General features: G+C 42.0%; 1 protein-coding gene across 1 annotated transcript in view; it reads left to right on the top strand.

The window, feature by feature from the left end:
• Nucleotides 1–18944, top strand: part of RAPGEF6 (Rap guanine nucleotide exchange factor 6) — a gene marked incomplete at both ends in the record, with an annotated part of 102092 nt that overhangs the window by 56748 nt on the left and 26400 nt on the right. The window contains 11 exons of the mRNA XM_079542376.1: nt 2903–3034; nt 8708–8891; nt 9730–9866; nt 10798–10956; nt 11499–11651; nt 12221–12385; nt 13562–13669; nt 14014–14217; nt 14947–15055; nt 16975–17218; nt 17905–18062. Coding sequence (XP_079398502.1) covers nt 2903–3034; nt 8708–8891; nt 9730–9866; nt 10798–10956; nt 11499–11651; nt 12221–12385; nt 13562–13669; nt 14014–14217; nt 14947–15055; nt 16975–17218; nt 17905–18062 — 1753 coding nt within the window. The remainder of the gene's footprint in view (nt 1–2902; nt 3035–8707; nt 8892–9729; nt 9867–10797; nt 10957–11498; nt 11652–12220; nt 12386–13561; nt 13670–14013; nt 14218–14946; nt 15056–16974; nt 17219–17904; nt 18063–18944) is intronic.

Genomic DNA, 18944 nt, shown 5'->3' with positions numbered 1-18944 from the left:
TTCAGGGATTTTTACAGCGTGTTTCTACATGCTGTGTGGCTCTTCTCCATCCCATGCTGACAAATGCTTGCTGTGTTAGCCATTTAGCAGAGTGGTACATATGGCTAAATGAATAATTTAGATGGAAGTCCCAGTTCATACACCTAGCAATGGCACGAAGTCTGAACCTCCAGATGAGAGAGAAATTGGTTGTTTTAATGCTAAGACCACAAATACTCTCCTGTGATGCACAGAACGCTTTGTGTCATTGGTTGTGTAGAAAGCTGTCGTGGAACCAAAGACAGCCATGGTTATTGAACATGGTGCTCCTCCTGGTGGGTTATTTGTCCTCTTGCCTTCAGCCAACAGCTGCCAGGTCTGGGGGCGAAGTCAGTATTTTTGGGTGGGGAAAGGAAGCACCAACACTTTTTCCTAAGAGTTTCAGTAGCAGTGAATGTAATACTGTGAACATCTCCTCCTGAAAACACAACCAATGAGTCTTTGCTGGGTGCTGCCTGCTGAACAGGAAGGAATATGCAATTTTCTCTAATTTTTTAGTGTCTGGTTGTGGTGTGTAGGCGTGATTCCGTGCTGTGTGAGGTAAGTGCTGCATTTCTAGCCACAGCATGCATCTCTAGACTGGCTGGGCAAGTGTGTTGGCTCTTGGATGGAAACCTCAGCAGTGTCTGGGAGGAATCGCATCGCTGCTCTGCTCCTGTCATGCAGTCAGCCTGAGGAAGTTCATAATTCTAAATAAGATCAAGATGTCTCGATTTACCTTTGTAAAATATAAATGTATCTCTTTTGGAGGTACATCTGGGTAAGGGAAGAGCAGAGCTGCTCCATGGAGCACCAGCACACCAAACACCAAACTGCTGCGCTCAGTCAGCGTGCTGCATGCTGTTCCTTAATTCTGTTTACAATAAATAAAATAATTGATTGAAATGCAGTGCACATTCTGAGTGGTTAATTAGGAGATGAACAATTTTGGAACAGATTATTGGGTATATAAGCTTTTTCTTTCTTTTTTTTTTTTTTCTTTTTTGCACTGTTTCTGAAAGATTCTAGTGTGGACACAGGTGAATGTCGCTGTTGTGGACTTGTTTCCTTAACACCCAATCTTCCAAGATACTGACGCATTTGGAACAAGCATCTTAAGTTTCTCCCATATAAAAACCACAGCTGAACAGGGGAATGCTTTGCAGCAGTAGCTCAGGCAATTCCAAAATGCTTTCAGCAACATCATTACCACATGCAGTGAGTCCACCCCGCGTCCGCTGCTGCAAAAACATCCGCTCCTCGTAGTGCTGCTTAGTGAGTTCTGAAGGGAAGAAAATTGCTTTGGGTAATAAAAATGACACACAAAAGACAGAAGCTGTGATTTATTTTGGGAGATTGAGTAGAGTGGCAAGCAGCACTTTAAAGGTCACTTGTCTCAAATAAACCTTATATCTCTCTCAGATTTAAAGAGATGCTGCAGTGTTTCCTTACACCTAGCTTGCATTAAATGTCTTTCCCAATAACATATGGCAAAGTCCAGCTGGAGCAGCGTGGGTGCCCATGTGCTTTATAGGTGATGGAAATTAATGTGAGTGCTGGCTGGGGGAGCGGAGATCAGTTCTAAGTGATTAATGACTTGATTAGAAGTACTCCTCTGGGGAGGAGTGGTGGTGGTTTGAGTTAGTCTTCAGTGTGCATTCGTGAGAAGTACATACAAATGGCACACCTGACTTTCCTTTGTTTTGAGAGCTGCGTTTTGTTCCTGCAATACTTCTCAGCCTCAGCACATAAAACTGCCTTTGTCACACACATCTCACATGTTGCACTGCCAGTTACAGCAGGTGGGCTGGCGTGGCACTTTGGCAGCAAAGCTATTTGGGGGAGAGCTGCAGGGAAACGCATCGAGTCGGTTCTGCTCCTGATCCCACTCCTTCCTCTCCTGAAGGTCTCGGAGCCATTCCCAAAGGCTGCAGGGCTTTGTGAGCCTGACAAGCAGAGCTGGAATTCAGCTTCCACACTTCACCCTGCACTGAGCAGCCTCTATCCACACCACGGGAACCAGCAGAGCCTCAGGGGCTTAACCAGTGCCTTAACTCAGAAGGCTTTAATGGAAATAGTGGAGTATATTCTGCCTTGCATCCATTAGTGGTGTCTGCTGTTTTTCTGTGTACGGCACAAAAACGTGTGCTGTAAGAAGCACTCATTTGGATTTAAAACAAAGCCAACCAGTGCCCCATCCATGCTGAAGTTGAATCCCACCTCCCTGGTGTCAGCTCTCTCCATATACAGATAGGTTCCTTTGCCCCTGGATTGGGTTCTGCCAGCTGAGGGCTTCTACCTTTTTACTGCTCCCCTAAGCAGAGTTTTTTTTCAGCCTGTACAACTTTTTGGCTGCAAAAAATAGTCTTCAAAGTGTTAGGGGTCCCGTGTGTTTGGATCGTTTGCTGCTTGGTATCTACGGCTGGGAGGATGAGTTTGGTTTGCTTTGGTTTTAGTGGCAGTTTGTGACAGCTTAACAATCTTTTGCATTTCAGACCTTTATAAGAAATTTCCCTATTTTTAAGTTACGTTCTTCATCCTGGGTTGCAGGATGAGGTGATGTTTAGGACTGTGGCTGGCATTATTCCTTAGCCATCTCGTTGGCTCTTCGTTCTGCTGCTGTGTGTCAGGGAGCTGCAAAGGGCCAGACCTTTGTTCTGCAGGTGATGCATCATTAAACATCAGTCCCACAAGATCACAAGTGTGACTGGGCAGGCTTCATCTAAATTCACATTTTCTCAAAATACGTGTCAGGTTTCAGGTGAATATTCAGATATTTAACAAAAATTTCATGAAAAACTTTGCATGCAATCCAGATTTATATGACTTTTTTTTTTTCTTTTTTCTTTTTCCTGCCTTTTCCCCAAATCCCTTTTGTTTACAGCTTCCAGCTGATCTTACCAAGATGCATCTTACAGACAATCCTCACCCTCAGGTGACTCACGTCCCTTCAAGCCAGTCTGGGTGCAGCATTGCCAGCGATTCTGGGAGCAGCAGCCTGTCTGATATCTATCAGGTAGAATTGCATTTGTTTCTTAGTTCTATTTCCCCACCCCCCCAGCTGGAAATTGCATTTTGCCTTTCCTAATTGCTCTGGCAGCGTTTTGTGCTGCTGTAACGCCGGCTGGTTATCAGAAAGCATGAGGTCAGACGTTCACCACACACGGTTGTTTGTTGTATTTGCTGTTGGCTGCCAGAATTTGGGCGGAAGTCCATCAGGAGCTGCTGCACAGACCTGGTGGGAACATTTCTGCAGTGACATCTGCATGCTCTTCTGATGGCACTTCCTTTCTGGTTTTTCCTTGGCACACAATCTGTTAGCAGTGAGGTAGGTGACAGTGACCAGATGAGGGGGGCGGTGGCAGTACGTGTGCAGGTGAGCACTTATGTTAGTGCTTGGCTTCTCTGCAGTTTGATTCAGTACTTGCTAAACACGGCTTATATTGGTAAAGAATAAAATATAATAAAAATGAGTGGAGTTGCAGTACAGAGTGCAACAAAATAAATGCAGCGAGTTCTTATCCCATGTGGTATCCTACAAAAGGAGCTTGGTTCTGGTTTATTTCTTGCTTTATCATGTGAAGGGAAGACTCAGAGTTTGGTTTTGATGTGTTTCTTTTCCCCCAGTCTTGTTAACATTAAGAACACCTTGTTCCTGTTCCATTTTCTCTGGAAAAAGAGGAATTGCTTATAGATTGCGTGACACTAAAGCAGTGGCAGTTTATCACTGCCTCCCCTTCCTAATGCTTCTGCAAACCCAGCGCTGCTTTCCACCTCAACAGCTCCCTCCTTGCTTTTCACCTCTCTGTGTACCAGCACGTGTGCTGTTGCTTTTAAAAGACATATGTGGTGATTTATGTGCTGAATTATGGAGCAGATTTCATGAAACCCTTCTGCCTGTCAGGTTCCTTCCTTGGTTATTTGCATTTGTTGCTCACTGCAGATGTCCTGTTCTGCAAACAGAAGCATGTAATAAACACGCTCTCTGCACCCACTGACTGTGCAAATTCCAGTGTTTCTTGTTGGGAATAGAAGTTGAGGAACATCGAGAGATAACTTATTAAATGCGTTATCTGCAAACGAAGCAGAGCTGCTGCCTCGTGCCAAATTGCAGAGCTAGGTTCATGGGTGCACTTCTGATGGAGGAGTGCAGAAATGGCACAGCTTTTTCTCTTCCGAGTTCAGCTACATTACCAACTAAACAGGAACTGTTGAGTGTTCTGTAGGTGTAGCTGGAATGTAGATACCTGTTCCCCTCTCTTGGGGACTGTCTGGGTACAGTATAATAAAGAGAGACTGATAGTATGTCTTATTTACAGCAAAGTATTGCAAATTAACTTTGAAGATAAGGCATTCCAAGTATGTGTTTGTCCCATTCAATCTATTATTTTACTTCATTCCATTTGCTCTCTACCAACCAGCTCAGAATTACTTTGATTGTCAATGGCTCTTTCCAAACGCACCCTGCATTCCTAGCAGCAGCGTGGAAAGATTTTGTTCTTCACATTATTTTTTGGGTTTGTTTTTCTTTTTTTTCCCCCTTTTCTCCCTTTGGAATTAATTCTCCTAGCTCAAAAAATAATTAGCTGCAGTCACCAGAACGAGCGTGGCTGTGGTACCTGGGCGGCTCACACACTGAGGCTGATGGCACTTTTGCTGGCCTGTCTACCTGAGCCTTTTGGGAGGCTTATACTAAGGGAAAAGCACTTCAGATGTATTATTGATGAAGCAGATATCGTTCCAGTAAGGAGGGTGTACTCTTATCACCTGTGGTTAAATGCATTTGAAATGTTGCATTCCTGCTCTTAAGAAAATGCCAGAAGAGCGTAATGGTTAAACAAAGAAAAATTACATAAATAAAATAAATGAAGGAGTAGCATTTTAATCTGCACTGCAAAGGTGGTGAAATGCATTTATGCCCCTGAAGGAGTTACAAATTTACTCCTATTAAAACAGGCTTTTCATGAAGCATTTGGAAAACATTGTCTTTGCTTCTGCTGTCAGTTTCATCTCTGCTGTGTGCCAAACTCTCCAGGACTATCATTAATGTCAAAGGAAGAGTATTTCTAAATAATTTTTATTAATGTAGCCTTGAAATGACCTTTTGAATGAATGATATCATAAGGTTAATTTGTAGCGCGTAGCGCAACTCTAATTCCAGAGCAGGAAACGGATTAGAATGATAGAAACAAAGCGTGAGACATTTTTTTATTAAGATTTGGAAAGGGTTTTGGTTCATCTGTGTACACTTTATTCATCGACAGCGTTGAAATGAGTTTTCACTTCTTCCAGCTGCTTCTCAGTGCAGGATGTTAGGCAGGAAATGAGCACAGGAGCTGAAGGTGAGCTCAGCAGAAACGAGCCCTGCCTGCAGCACGGCTGCAAACACATTGCATTGAAGCCAAAACTGCTGAGGAGAATAAATTTATGATGATGTTTTCTCCCTTCACACCTTCATTTATATGTATGTGAAAGCTTTTCCTACTTTTTTTTTTTAAATATATTTAATTTATGTGTTTGTTTTTCTTCAGCCTCTTTCTGACAGTATGCTTCCCTTCAGAGCTCGGGTGTTCAGGCTCTTAGGAGAAGCTGTGTGGTTATGCATATAAGTTGAAATGAGGGATTATAACTTCTGCAAACAGCCCCTTGGCCTTGTAATAGGCATCCTCAGGGAAAAGCTATTCTGCAGGTATTACAGTCAGCAAACATTTCCGTTTGCTTTTCCATGGGGTGGGCTCTAAGAAGGCCAGCAAGGGTCGCATAGGCAATCCAGGCTGTAAGTCCAGGCCTGGGTGGGCATGGTCTCATGGTCTCACTTTGAGTGCAATGGAGTTGCTGCCTTTATCAATGACTTCCAATGCTCTTCTTTTACCGAGTGACAAATTCTCATCTATTTTTCCTTATCTGTTTAAGATCTGCCAGTGGTTGCTCAGTGTTTTTTTTTTTCTCTCTTTTTTTTTTTCCATCTCTCATTTGTCACTTCAGCAGTATGTGTTATCTGTGGGCAGCAATGTTACTGCCCAGCAATAGTTCCATCTGTGGTTAAGGATTTTGAGTGAAGATGGATTGTCTATAAAATATGCATCAGGGTTTGGGGCTTTACTAACGAGTTTTCTGTCAATTCTGAAGACTTGGACAGCTTTCCCCCGAAAGAATTGACATGAAGGGAAGTAAAATCCCCATGTTCTTAATAGCAGGTTGCACCGGGAGCCATGAGCACTAAAATTACCTGCCATGCAGAGTTATTACAGAACAGAGAGTCCTTCACATGAATACGTGTCAGTATCACCAAAGTTATGAGGGCTCCTTGGCTTCCAAAGCCAATGCAGGCATCTCTAGGAACAAGCTTCACCAAACACAGTCCTGTTGTCTCCTCAAAGAAGTTAACAGGCGATATCAAGTAGAAATGGTGTGATTTTCAAATAGCAAACGAGGGTTTTGACAGTGAGCTGATGCTCAGCGTCCTGTGCTGTGCGTGCTGCTGGGTTGGCAGCCGGTATTTTTGCCCAATAGACCCAACCGTGAAGAACCATATTTGTGCCAACTTTGAGGATTGGAGCTTCTGGTTTATTTGTCGTAAATTAGTGAATCGTTATTTTTCTCTTAAGAATGTAGCTTGATCGGATTGCAACTTATTTATCAGGAAAAGGGAAGATTGGTTAATTGTTCCATACAGGCTGTACAGAGCACGTGTTAAATATCACCTCCTGTAGAACCTGTATCCTCCATTTTGTTGCCTTAGCTTAATGTTATGGAAGTGGGAATTCACACTGTGCTCAGTTTTACTCTGCCTGGGAAATTGAATATGAATTGTGGCTGTTCAGATGAAGAGATGCTGGAAAGGTCTTAGAATGAAACGCAGCACTGAGCATGTGCTGCCAAGGCTCTCCAAGCACAATTTGCACTTCGGCTTAATTCCAAAACTGTTAATGCGTGAGCTCCATAAGCCAGCAAAGTGATGTAATAAAAACAGATTTAACCCTATGTTTTGCCACCCTGCTCTGTAGGAAATGCTTGTTAAGTCACGTAAACTTTTCTTAGGTTTGGTGAGTAATTGTAACAAGGAGGACAAGTCCAAAGACCTCAGGAATATACCTGACCCAGTGTTTGTCTGCCTGGTGCATAGGGCAGTGCTGCTCCAGCTGCCCGAGGTCAGGTTTGCATTGGCAGCCCTGTGAGGAGCGGGGGCAGCGCTTTGCTGATCAAATCAACGCTGGCTTTGGTGATGCAACTCAGACTTGAAAACAGCAGTGCTTCAGCATTGTGCTGCTTATGTCACGTCTGGGGCTTCGAGCAGGAGACAGGAGACAGGATTAGTAACCGTCCTTGGGTTATTGATAAATATTTCTCACTTCAGAAGAGCAAAGAGCGTTCCGTCTCCTTTTTAATATCCTGCCATCAAACATTGGGTTGCACCCAATGGAGCAGAGGCATCTAACAGCTCTGCTCTGTGCTGTAGTCGTCAGCTCATCGCTGGATCTCCAGCCGTTCTCGTGTCTGGAAGTGTCTGGAAGTGAAATGTTGTGGGCGCGTCAGGGAATTGGTGTTAATGAACAATATTCTAATTGACTGTGGGGGAAGGTTCCACTGGGGCTCTTCCGATGGTTGTAAAAATGAATGACAATAAAGGAGATGGGCATAGATACTCATAATTCTGCCACCTTCTCAAATGTGTGCCTTTGAAAACGTACCAAAATGGAATATGTGTGTTCAGAATACACCGTGTACCAATGGCACTTTGCAAAACAAAATCATAGAAATTAATGTTCAGACAATTTGTGTCTAACAACTGCCAGTGGGAGTTTGTTTACAGAGGATTTTACAATAGGTGTGCATTGATCAGTTGCTGCATTAAATTAAGATGAAATGATTGAGGAGGTATTTTGTGGAAACTGGAAGTTTGAAACTGCTTGGTTTTGTTTCTTTTTTCTTGCCTTCCATCTGCTTGGAAAGTTATTTTCATTCCATTACATCATTTAAACTTTACATGAGAAAATATTGCAAACAGTTCTTGTGTGATGCTGCTTTTTGGTGCCAGCATTTCTTTATCTTCAACTGTGGCCTCGTGCGTCTGCTCAGTTTGATGTCTATGTTGCCATCTATTGATGACAGCAGAAATGTGTCTATAGACATTGGGTGACTACTGTTATTACTGGATTATATTACTACTTGGTTAATATTAAGTCTTAAATTGTGAGAAGCCATTTGTTCACGTGAGTTCACAAGGCACTAAGTGCCATAAAGAAGGGAGAATTGGCCAGCAGAGGTAGGAGTAGTCGTCCTGATCTCTTTTTTTCAGAGGCAATTCTCCACCTGACATATTGATCATACACCAAAATTACAAACCATTGCACAATACTGGAATTAAAAGTAAGATCAGATCCCACTCAGCCTGGATTATTGTCCCTCAGTGTCACACAGTTGGTGTCAGTGGGCTTGTGTTGCCTGCAGATCATTGGGAGTGTCATTAGTAAAGAAGGCACGTGCCCAGTACACAATTCAGAACTGGTGATGGTAATTCAGTAGCATGCTGTTGCTTCATGCCACGGGTATATATTTGTACTGTCTACTTTCTAGTTTAAATTGTTGGTCTTAGAATTTTTTGGTATTATTAACTCTACTAAGATAAGACCGAAATTAATTGAATGGAATCATTGAAGTCTTTATCTGATGGATGTCTTCTCTGTAGGCTACAGAAAGTGAGATGGGAGATGTTGATTTAACAGGTCTTCCTGAAGCACCTGTAGACTCTGAAGATGAAGAAGAAGAGGAAGATGAAGATATTGACAGAACTTCAGATCCACTTCTAGGGCGAGATGTTGTACGAGAGTGCCTTGAGAAAGAGCCTGCAGATAAAACTGATGATGACATTGGTGAGGAGAAAAAAAGCAGATCTTTGTGTAAACCTGTGTCGTGTAACTTCAGCCAGAGAGCGTACATGTAAACTGTTGACTTAATGTTAAATGTGTATCATCATCATTATGAATGATGCCTTCCAGAGATCACTTTGCACTAGGGATACTGCTAATTAAATGTTTTTTCTTCTATCTGAAGAGTATTTGTTCTGAGAACTCAAGCATTTTGAAAAAACAGTCTTTGAAACTTACTATGTGTTCAGTGTTACAATCATTGTATCTGTTGATAGGAGGGTAACGTGGTAATTTTGACTGCCTGTGACTGTTGAATTAATTAAGTATGGAATGTTGAAGAGAACATGCTGGTGCTGCAGTGTAGATAAGCTTAATCGTGAACTGCAAAATATTTGAAAGGAAAATAATTCATTGCAGTGCCTAACTGGAAATTGGCATTAGTTTAATGGCAAAATTTAGGTTCTGCTATACTTTTGATTACTTCTGTGAACTCTGAAATGCGTTTTGTGCTCTTGATGAGCTTATAATTACTGTACAGTAAGAGTATTTTTACTTCTTCTAAATGTTTGAAGCTGAAGTGCTTTTACACTTAGCTAGATTGCTGCCTTAAGAGTCAATCAGGGCATGATCAGGACTGTGGAGCCAAGCTTTTTTCCCCAAGTTTTGATGACAAAACACGTACTGGGCTCATTTAGCTGCAGGCACTAACAAGGGTTGTAACACCACTGAGCAGTTCCTTCCTTGGATTAATCTGAGGTTTAATGTACCTGTGGGAGGGCATGATATCTAAGGAACCCCTGGGCTTTGCAGTCTTCGTACCAATGTTTCCTTTGTCTAACAGAGCAATTATTGGAGTTCATGCATCAACTCCCTGCCTTCGCAAACATGACGATGTCTGTAAGAAGAGAACTTTGCTCAGTGATGATATTTGAAGTAGTGGAGCAAGCGGGAGCCATCATACTTGAAGATGGCCAGGAGGTAAGTAACCATCTGCAACACAGTTGAAGCACCATGGGCAGAAGGCTGCAGGTGGTGAGGGGCTGGGGAATGTCCTCTGCTGCTCTCCCACTCCTGAAAGCTAGAGAATTCCTCATCTCTTATCGTGACCCACTTCCAAAATCCCTAAACCTTAGTCCATCTATGTGTTAGATCCTGCCTGTGTGCTCTTGACTTCCTTGTTCAGGACTTCACTGTGGTTGAGTATAGATAAAAAAAGAAAACAAAACCAGCATTCAGTAATTCATGCTGTGGATTACTGTAAGGGCTAAAATTTAAGACTTTATTTTGGAGATCACTTGTGCAGAAGAATGCATGATTTCCATTGGTCAAATAACTCTCTTCTTACAATGTAAGAATCTCCATAATCGTGGAGATGGATCCTTGAATAAGATGTAGGTACCATAACCTAAATATCTACATTGGAAGCAGTTGCCAGTTAGGCAGTGGTTGGACTCCCAATGCTGGTGCTCTGAATTCTTACCTGCAGCCTCTCCCTGTCCATCGATCCAGAGATCTGGGGTAGCTGGAGCCCATCAATGCTCTGTGGGTGCTGAATGTGCTCTTGTTTCCAGTAGTGACCAAGTGGGGGGAAGAGCCCTCATGCTCGTTAAATAGTATAAATATACTGTAGCAATTAGCACACTGATTAAAAAGCAATCTATTCATCAGCATTGCTCCCTACTGAATTAGTACTGAAATGAAAGAAGAATGCTGAAAAGCATTCTTGTTTCAGTCAGCTTTATTGCTTGCTTTACAGTACACATTTCTGGTGAATTACATGTTGCAAAACTGTGGTGGCAACAAACTGGAGACTGCAAGAATAAAGCTTTCTGAGATCAGAGTGCTGGAACAGCTTATACAATTTGCTGAAGGAGCTTCACTTTTTAAATTTGTTTTTCACTCCCTCTAGCTCGATTCTTGGTATGTTATTTTAAATGGCACAGTGGAAATCAGCTATCCTGATGGGAAGAGCGAGAGCCTCTGTATGGGAAATAGTTTTGGGATTACTCCCTCTTTGGACAAACAGTACATGAATGGAGTGGTCAGAACCAAAGTAGACGACTGTCAGGTAAGATGTGTACATCTAGCTCGTATTTCTAAACATCCAATAAGAGACAGCAAACTTCTTTCATCTTAAGGCACAATCGTTATTCCAGGAGCAGAAGAAAGGAGGTTGGTGTTGGATGGGCCAGGGGCTCTGCCTGTGTTAGGATAGTTGTACACTGAGCAGCAGAGATTTATTCTACATTGCTGTTGTGTGAGAAACAGGACCTTTCTGTTGAAATGTAACTTTGGCTGTAACCTTAGTTCACCCTAGCTGTGCTGTGTGTGTGATTGATGTGCAGTAAGAACAGATAAACAGACAATAGCCATGTCCAGCTTTTGCAGTGTTTGTTCCCTGTATGATTATCATTATGTTTTGGAGACAAAACGTGCTGATGAGTGTTATTTTCCTCTATTTATAACTTTCTGGTGTAGCTGGGCAGAGCAGACTGGGGCTGATAACAAGTACTGTGCTGTGGTGGTTGTGTCAGAGCAGCCCAGAGATGGGGCACGAGGATGCATTCATGTTTTGAGTATTTATTAATGATCACATGTTGTCTGGGACAGTTTGTGTGTATAGCCCAGCAAGACTACTGGAGAATTCTAAACCACGTGGAAAAAAACACTCATAAAGTTGAGGAAGAAGGAGAGATTGTTATGGTAAAGGAACACAGGGAGCTGGATCGCAGTGGAACCAGAAAAGGACACATCGTTATCAAGGTGAATTTCTTCCCATTCTTTCCATTAATCTATTAAACCTTTAATAATTAAACTTTTGTTCATTTTGGTTTAAACCTGGAACTCATGTTCACTTTTGTCTGTCTCACCTCGAAAATTTAATTCTAAGGAATTTGTATTGCTCTGCAAAAATCTACTTCCATACGTCTTTTAATCAGTGTAGACCTTTGGGGTTTGTACTGACAGCACTTCTTGTGTAGTGGTTTGGCTTCTGTAGTCTGAAAGAAGAACTTAATCTGTTTGTAATAAACAAAGTTATCACAGAATCACAGAATTGGGGGGGTTGGAAGGGACCTCCAGAGATCATCGAGTCCAACCCCCCTGCCAAAGCAGGTTCCCTACACCAGGTAAATGGCTTTTAGGAGATGTTACCGATTGTTCTGGCCAGTTACAAGCTGCAAAATGGTCTGGGAGGAACATGAGGACTTGATTTAAATATATTAGTGCATTTTTTTTCCATGGGTTTTCCAAAACTGAAGTTTGGAACATGGGGACTCTCTGAGAAAGGTACTGGCAGGAGATGTCAGCTGTATTTGCGTTCCATTTTTAAGGCGACACCTGAGCGGCTCATCATGCACTTGATAGAAGAGCATTCTATTGTGGATCCAACTTACATCGAAGATTTCCTTTTAACGTACCGAACGTTTCTAACAAGCCCCTTGGAAGTTGGGAATAAACTCCTGGAGTGGTTCACAGTGGACAGCCTCAGGGATAAGGTGGGTTCCAGCCTCCGGGCTGTCAAATACAGGCATGGTGTTCTCTGCAAAGTGTCACTGCTTCTCTTCTGCAGGATGATTGCCTTTTTAATGTTAAGATTTAAACGTCTGTCTCTTTGAAATTCTTCTTGTTTTTTTTTTACCAACGCCTTGGGGGATCTTTTTGTTCATGATTTCTTGGATATATCACCCCTGTTCTCACATCAGCCTTGTGTTCACCTTCTGTAGTTGTTCTTTGTAGAGTTTTTCGGTGTTTTGAACATATCTTCTTAGAGCAGCTTACTGAGAAGTCTGTACTCAAAGCAAACCGTGCTGCTGATAACTCTTCCATGAACAGAACCACGTTCAACTCTGTGTAACTGTATGCAGATGCGTACGGAAAATTTACATGGTTTGGAACTTGTACTCATATCCAGTTTGTTGAAAATGGTGGCAGTAAAATTCTTGGCCATCAGTTTTATATGTTTGAGATGGAGCCGAAGGAAACTCAGCTATGGAGGCAAGGCAGGTTTTTGTGGAAGAAGTTGACTGTGCTCCTTCACTATGGTTACTGGTGCTCCCTTTTTCCTTGTTCTCCTTCTGGCAACAACTGTTGTTTTTTTGGGGGGGGAAATGAATGTAAAGAAGGAAAGTAAAAGAAAGCAATCTCAGCAAATAGAAGAGGAAGTTGTTATTTTTAGAAGAGAAGCTGCCCTGGATTAGCATTTCTTGATAGTGAGGATGGATAAAGCAGTTGTCAGATTGAATTCCTCATGAGTAGCACACAACTGTCACACACATAAATGCAACCCAAACAATTAGCTTCAAAACTTAGAAGCAAGTTTTTTATTGTTACATTGTGCAGCTTCCTAGGAGAGGATGTAATTAGGAGGCTTTAAAAGGATGTGTTTTAGGAAAGGCAAAAGGAAGAGAGAACTGAAGGTAGATGACTGTGCCGCTGAGTACTGGGTGATGTAATAAGCCAGATACAGAGATGTCTGATGCTTGGTTTGTTGATTCATCTCCACAAGGAGAGGAAATCAGGAGTTGATTTCAAGTGCAAATGGCTTCTGCTTCTGCTGAGGAATGCATTAATCTGTGCTGTGTTATTCTGTTGTGTCCTTGTATTCTTTTTTCGCTTGTAGATTACAGCCTGTAGGAGAAGAAACATTTTGATGTGTGCTTTTATTTTTTTAGGTTACCAGAGTGGTTTTACTGTGGGTGAACAATCATTTCAATGACTTTGAAGGTGATCCTGCTATGACTCGATTTCTGGAAGAGTTTGAAAAGAACTTAGAAAATACGGTAGGAGTGAAAAAGGACAACTGTCACACCTCTAACATCCTGCATTTCCATTTTCCAGCGTGTCTGCAAGGGCTAACACATTGTAGTCCATAAGAAAGCACTGAAGAGGTGGCTTTTAACATGGGTGTATTTGCTATAAAATATATATTTAGGTACAAAGCTCTCATAAAATAGTGCACACAGCACTCATTTCTGTGTCTTCGCGTCACTGCAGAAGGTTTATTAAGAACTGGATACATAGAATCGTAATTTCTCTTTCTGACACTTTTTTTTTCCTACACAACTTTTTTTCCATTTCTACTAACAGAAGCATCACACTTGGTTTCATGTCTCTTGTGTTACAGAAAATGAAGGGACATCTCAGATTGCTGAATATTGCTTGTGCTGCCAAGGCAAAATGGAGACAAATTACCTTGCAGAAGCCTTCTAGAGACTCCCCTCTCTTTTTTAGCCTTCTTGGAGGAAGTGACAAAGGTTTTGGTATCTTTGTTGAGACTGTGGAAATTGGCAGTAAAGCTGCAGAAGCTGGACTCAAGCGTGGTGATCAGGTAGGAAATGTAAAGCTAAGTTAATTTGAAACATCCATCTCTTAATTAAAAAAATCTGGCTTAGCCGACTGTATTGTTTCCAAGAAAAAGATCATCCTGTTGACTGTTAGATAAGAGTGGGGAAAAAAAAAAGCAAAAATACCAATACTTTAGGTTTGTATGTTTAATATGCGTTCCTATTAAATAGCATTTGAAATATCTAAAGTGTTTAGGTATTTCAAAAACAAAATGGAGAAAAGTAGACAAATTGTGGAGAATTTTGGTTGCTTTAGGACACTTTCTTAGGGGAATATGGTTGGGTTGAAGCCGTCACATCGTTTTCTTGGGTTGATTCTCATTGGGTGTTCAGCATCCCAGCCTGGGGCCGGGGAGCCTCGGGGCCCTGCAGTTGATCTGTGCTTTGGTTGTAACACCAGATGTGCAGCTGGTGATCCACCAGGTGCAGATGCTAAATGTAAGAATGTTGTCCCAGAAGTTGAGTTTGGTTAAAGTAGTTGATGGATAGGAATGGAGTTCCTGGCTCATTTACGGGATGGAACTTGAGTGGGGAAATGAAAACAGCTATTTTACAAAGAATGCTTTCATGGTACAGCTACTGTAAAGATAGTATGATAACTTCTGGCAAGTACTTAACATGCTTGTATTGTTGCCTTTACATTTGTAACTGTTGTAAAGTAACTCCATTATAAACAGCTGTTCTAATAGTTCAATTTGCATTTCTCCTTGAAGATAATGGAAGTAAATGGACAGAACTTTGAGAACATTACCTTTGCAAAAGCTCTCGAAATCTTAAGGAACAATACTCATCTCTCCATCACTGTAAAAACAAACATTTTTGGTGAGTAGACTTCACAGGTGATGTATTTCCGTGTATGTGCACAAAACCTCCAGTCTCTCTGGCTCTACAACTTGCTCTGGGAGTGAAAGATCACGCAGGAGTCCCCTGGTTGTGCCTCCATTTGCTCAGAGTGTGCAGCCTCATGGGGAGGCACTGAGCCAGCGTAGCCAGCGCTCTGCTCCGTGAGAAATCCTCCAACGGCTGCTTTAGCAGCTTTAGTGTCCCTGCATGCGATATGGCTGACACGGAGCCAAAGGAGCTGGGCCAAAATATTTTGCCAAGAAACAGCAAAAAATGTCAAACTGGGTTTTCGTAAAACTTTTTATGATGGCAGTAAGAACAATAGGATGAATGGCCTTTCTGTCTCAAATCGATAAGGGAATATAAAAAGCGGTGTAGTATATAAATGTTAGCTTTTAATTGTCAGTGTGAATATAAACACATAAATACCTCCTTAAACACTCATTCAAACCATCTGTTCTCTTTCCATAATCCTGTTCAGGAAACAGAATAACCACAGCTACAGAAAGTACAAGGCTGTGCGTACCAGATAGATCCTTCCTCTGTAGTGCTATCTGAGAGCTAATGGTGGTTCCCCTCTAATATTTCCTCCTGCTGGTTACCTGCCTGTGTTCCCTATGAGTTTTCTTTTCAGTTATGATTTTCTATTTATCGCTATGCATGTGAAAAGTTTTAAGATCCTAGCTGTTATTTATTATCATAACTCTAATCACAGCATAGGACGACTGCAGTAATCAGTCGACTAGACTAATGAAAAGGCATAAAATAAAGCATTGCTGTAGCTGAGGCAGTGATGGTTACAAACAAATGGGTTCCAACCTCTTTTCCTGCAAGCTGATAAAATTTCAAGATGATTTCTCTGATACGTTTTAATGAATTCACGTCATGAAGCTGTTTTGAACTGCAGTAGTTGTGATTCTGTCCTTTTAATTGAGTGCTAAGTGCCTGGAATTGGCAGTGGACAATCCCCTTTCTTAGATTTGAGTTTATATGGTGAAGGATTATAGCCAGAAATTGTGTCACATAATAGAAATATGCAGTTTGGCTGTGAATATGCATAAAGTCCCTCATGTCTTGTTTGTCAGGCCAAGAAATCAGCTCTGCGCAGCACTGTGTTCTCTTGGTACCATGTTTTCAACAGAAAGTACCACATTTCTGACATGAGTGACCTCAAAGATTTCAAAACAAAGCACCCCACAACAAGCAGGAAAACCCCTATGCATTGATAAACCAGTCCGAACAATTTGATTTTACCTTTTATTTGTGGGGAGAAACAGAAACAATGAAGACTGGCTTCTTTTCCTTATATCTTTTGGGAGTGTCAGTGGTTGACTGCCTTAGTTTGATAAATGCAGGAGGAGGTTTGATGCACCTTATGTTTTACTGAAGGAAAATGAAGGAAAAAAAGGAAATTCTGAGCTGTCCTGAAGTTCTTCAGGGTGCACCTGAACCATTAGCAAAGATGCAGATGACAACAGTCATTAAATACGTAGAGAGATTGGTGTGAATGTAGAGGTTCCTTTTTATTGATCTGGCTGCCTTTGTGAAGGCTGAAATATCTTCATTCAATGTGCTGAGGTTTGTGCTCATTCTGAAGGTAGCCAGGAGAGTCCAGCTGTGCAGAATGGGGCATCATTTTTGGTTCAGCATTTGGGGTTAAACTTTCTGCCAAGGAATTCCACAGCAAACCTTCAATGGGAAAAGACCTGCCCCCTTAGAATCAAGATTAAAATGTAATCTATAGCCTGGTTTGGCAGTGCATTACCTTTTTGTTTTGGATTCTGCTTTAATTTTTCTGCAGGTATGTGGGAAACCAAGGGTTTGAGGGGAAAGAAGAATGCAACACGAAGGTTTAGGTGTGCAAAGGTAAATGACAGTGGTTGTATCTTCCCTTTCAGTATTCAAGGAGCTGCTCTGCAGGATAGGGCAAGAGAAGAATGGAATTCCACATATCCCGAAAATTGCAGAGAAGAAAAACAACCGTTATTCCATCCCAGATATGCCTGGAGATGTGGAACAGATGTTCCCCCGTGAAAAAGGAAACAAGAAATTGAAAGCAAACACCGTATCTGGTGGGAGAAACAGAATCAGGAAAATTTTAGATAAGACTCGATTCAGCATCTTGCCTCCAAAACTCTTCAGGTGCGTTGGGCTCTCCTGGTTGAACAGCAGTTGTTCCTTATTGTAGCTGCTTTCTACCTTCAGACACGTCCATGCTGCTTTTTTTTGTTGTTGTTGTTATTGTTTTTATTTCTTTTAAAAAGCAGTAAATCTGAATCATAGAATCATAGAATGGCCTGGGTTGAAAAGGACCGCAATGATCATCATCCCTGATTCCAACCCCCTGCTATGTGCAGGTCACCAACCAGCAGCCCAGGCTGCCCAGAGCCACATCCAGCCTGGCCTTGAATGCCTGCAGGGATGGGGCATCCACAGCCTCCTTGAGCAGCCTGTTCCAGTGTCACCACCCTCTGGATGAAAAACTTCCTCCTCATATCCAACCTAAACCATCCCTGCCTCAGTTTAAGACCATTCCCCCTTGTCCTATCACTATCCACCCTCATAAACAGTCATTCCCCCTCCTGTTTATATGCTCCCTTCAAATACTGGAAGGCCACAATGAGGCCTGAACTGCAGAACAAAACCAGAATATGTTTTCTGTCCCAGTGAACGCTTTCAAACACACATTCCCTTACTCTCTGTTCTTAAAGCTTGCCTACTGCACTTAATTAAAACATCTGACCGCTGTTATTTTCCCCAAGATTCACTCATCCCAAGATGATCATGCAGAACTTAACCCACCTGATTGAAACCAATTTGCTTTGCAGTGATGGCAGCGTGAGTCAATCGCAGGACGACAGCATCGTTGGGACGCGGCAGTGCCGGCACAGCCTGGCCATCATGCCTATTCCTGGGACCCTCTCATCCAGCAGCCCCGACCTGCTGCAGCCTACAACAAGCATTCTGGATTTCTCTAATCCTTCAGGTAAACAAGAGCATGAGCTTGGTAATTACAAGACTGTTGGTTTTGGGGGGAAAATTACACCTTCTGCCAGACCAAGCACACTGAGTGAGTTTACCTCTTTCTCTTGTGACCCTAACGGGTCCAAACTGGCAATTCACTGAAAGTGCAGACAGCCCAAACCTCTATTCCCTGCTTTTTTGTAGTGTGAGACCTGGTTTCTCTTAGATAAATAAATAAATACATCCATTTTCCCACCCACAAATGTCTTTGATTTACCAGAGCTCTGGTGGAAGCAGGTTGTCGTCCTCTGCTTCTGTCTTGTGTTCTCATCTCTTCCCTATACCAATACTTCTGTGGCTTGATTTCTCCATCCACCATCTTTTTGTAAATATTCCTAACAGTACTGTGGATAGAATTAGACAACTTTGGTACCAACATCGTTACGTTATTTTTTATATAATGTCGTGCAGACTTTAAGGTCTTTCAGTTATATGTCTGAAAAACTGAAAAGTGTTTTGAGATTTGCAATCGGGGCTTCCATTGCTGGTACTGAAGGAACTCAGTAGATAGGGTGGCTGCAGGAGGTATTTGCTGTTACATGCAGCTGCCTGTAAACATGTCAAGTCAGAATCACGTTTCCCTATTTCAGATGTAAGTTCTGTGCATAATTATATATTCTGTGAAGTGCCTTCTGGCTACAGCTTATGTTTATGTAAACTTGCAGTTTTCCCCTTTAAAAGGAACAAATGCATCCTATCAAATGCATAAATATCCATAGCATAGCCAAATAAGTTCCTTTTCTTTCTGGAGACCCAGTTTCTTACTGTCTACATTGAGAGGAGAGAGCTACTCACATGTTCTCTAAGAATAATCTTCTACCGTACAAGTTACTGCATCATATGA

This window comes from Tetrao urogallus, assembly GCF_951394365.1.
Source record: "Tetrao urogallus genome assembly, chromosome: 14".
NCBI classification, from domain to species: domain Eukaryota; kingdom Metazoa; phylum Chordata; class Aves; order Galliformes; family Phasianidae; genus Tetrao; species Tetrao urogallus.
This window is presented reverse-complemented; position numbering and strand designations above follow the sequence as displayed.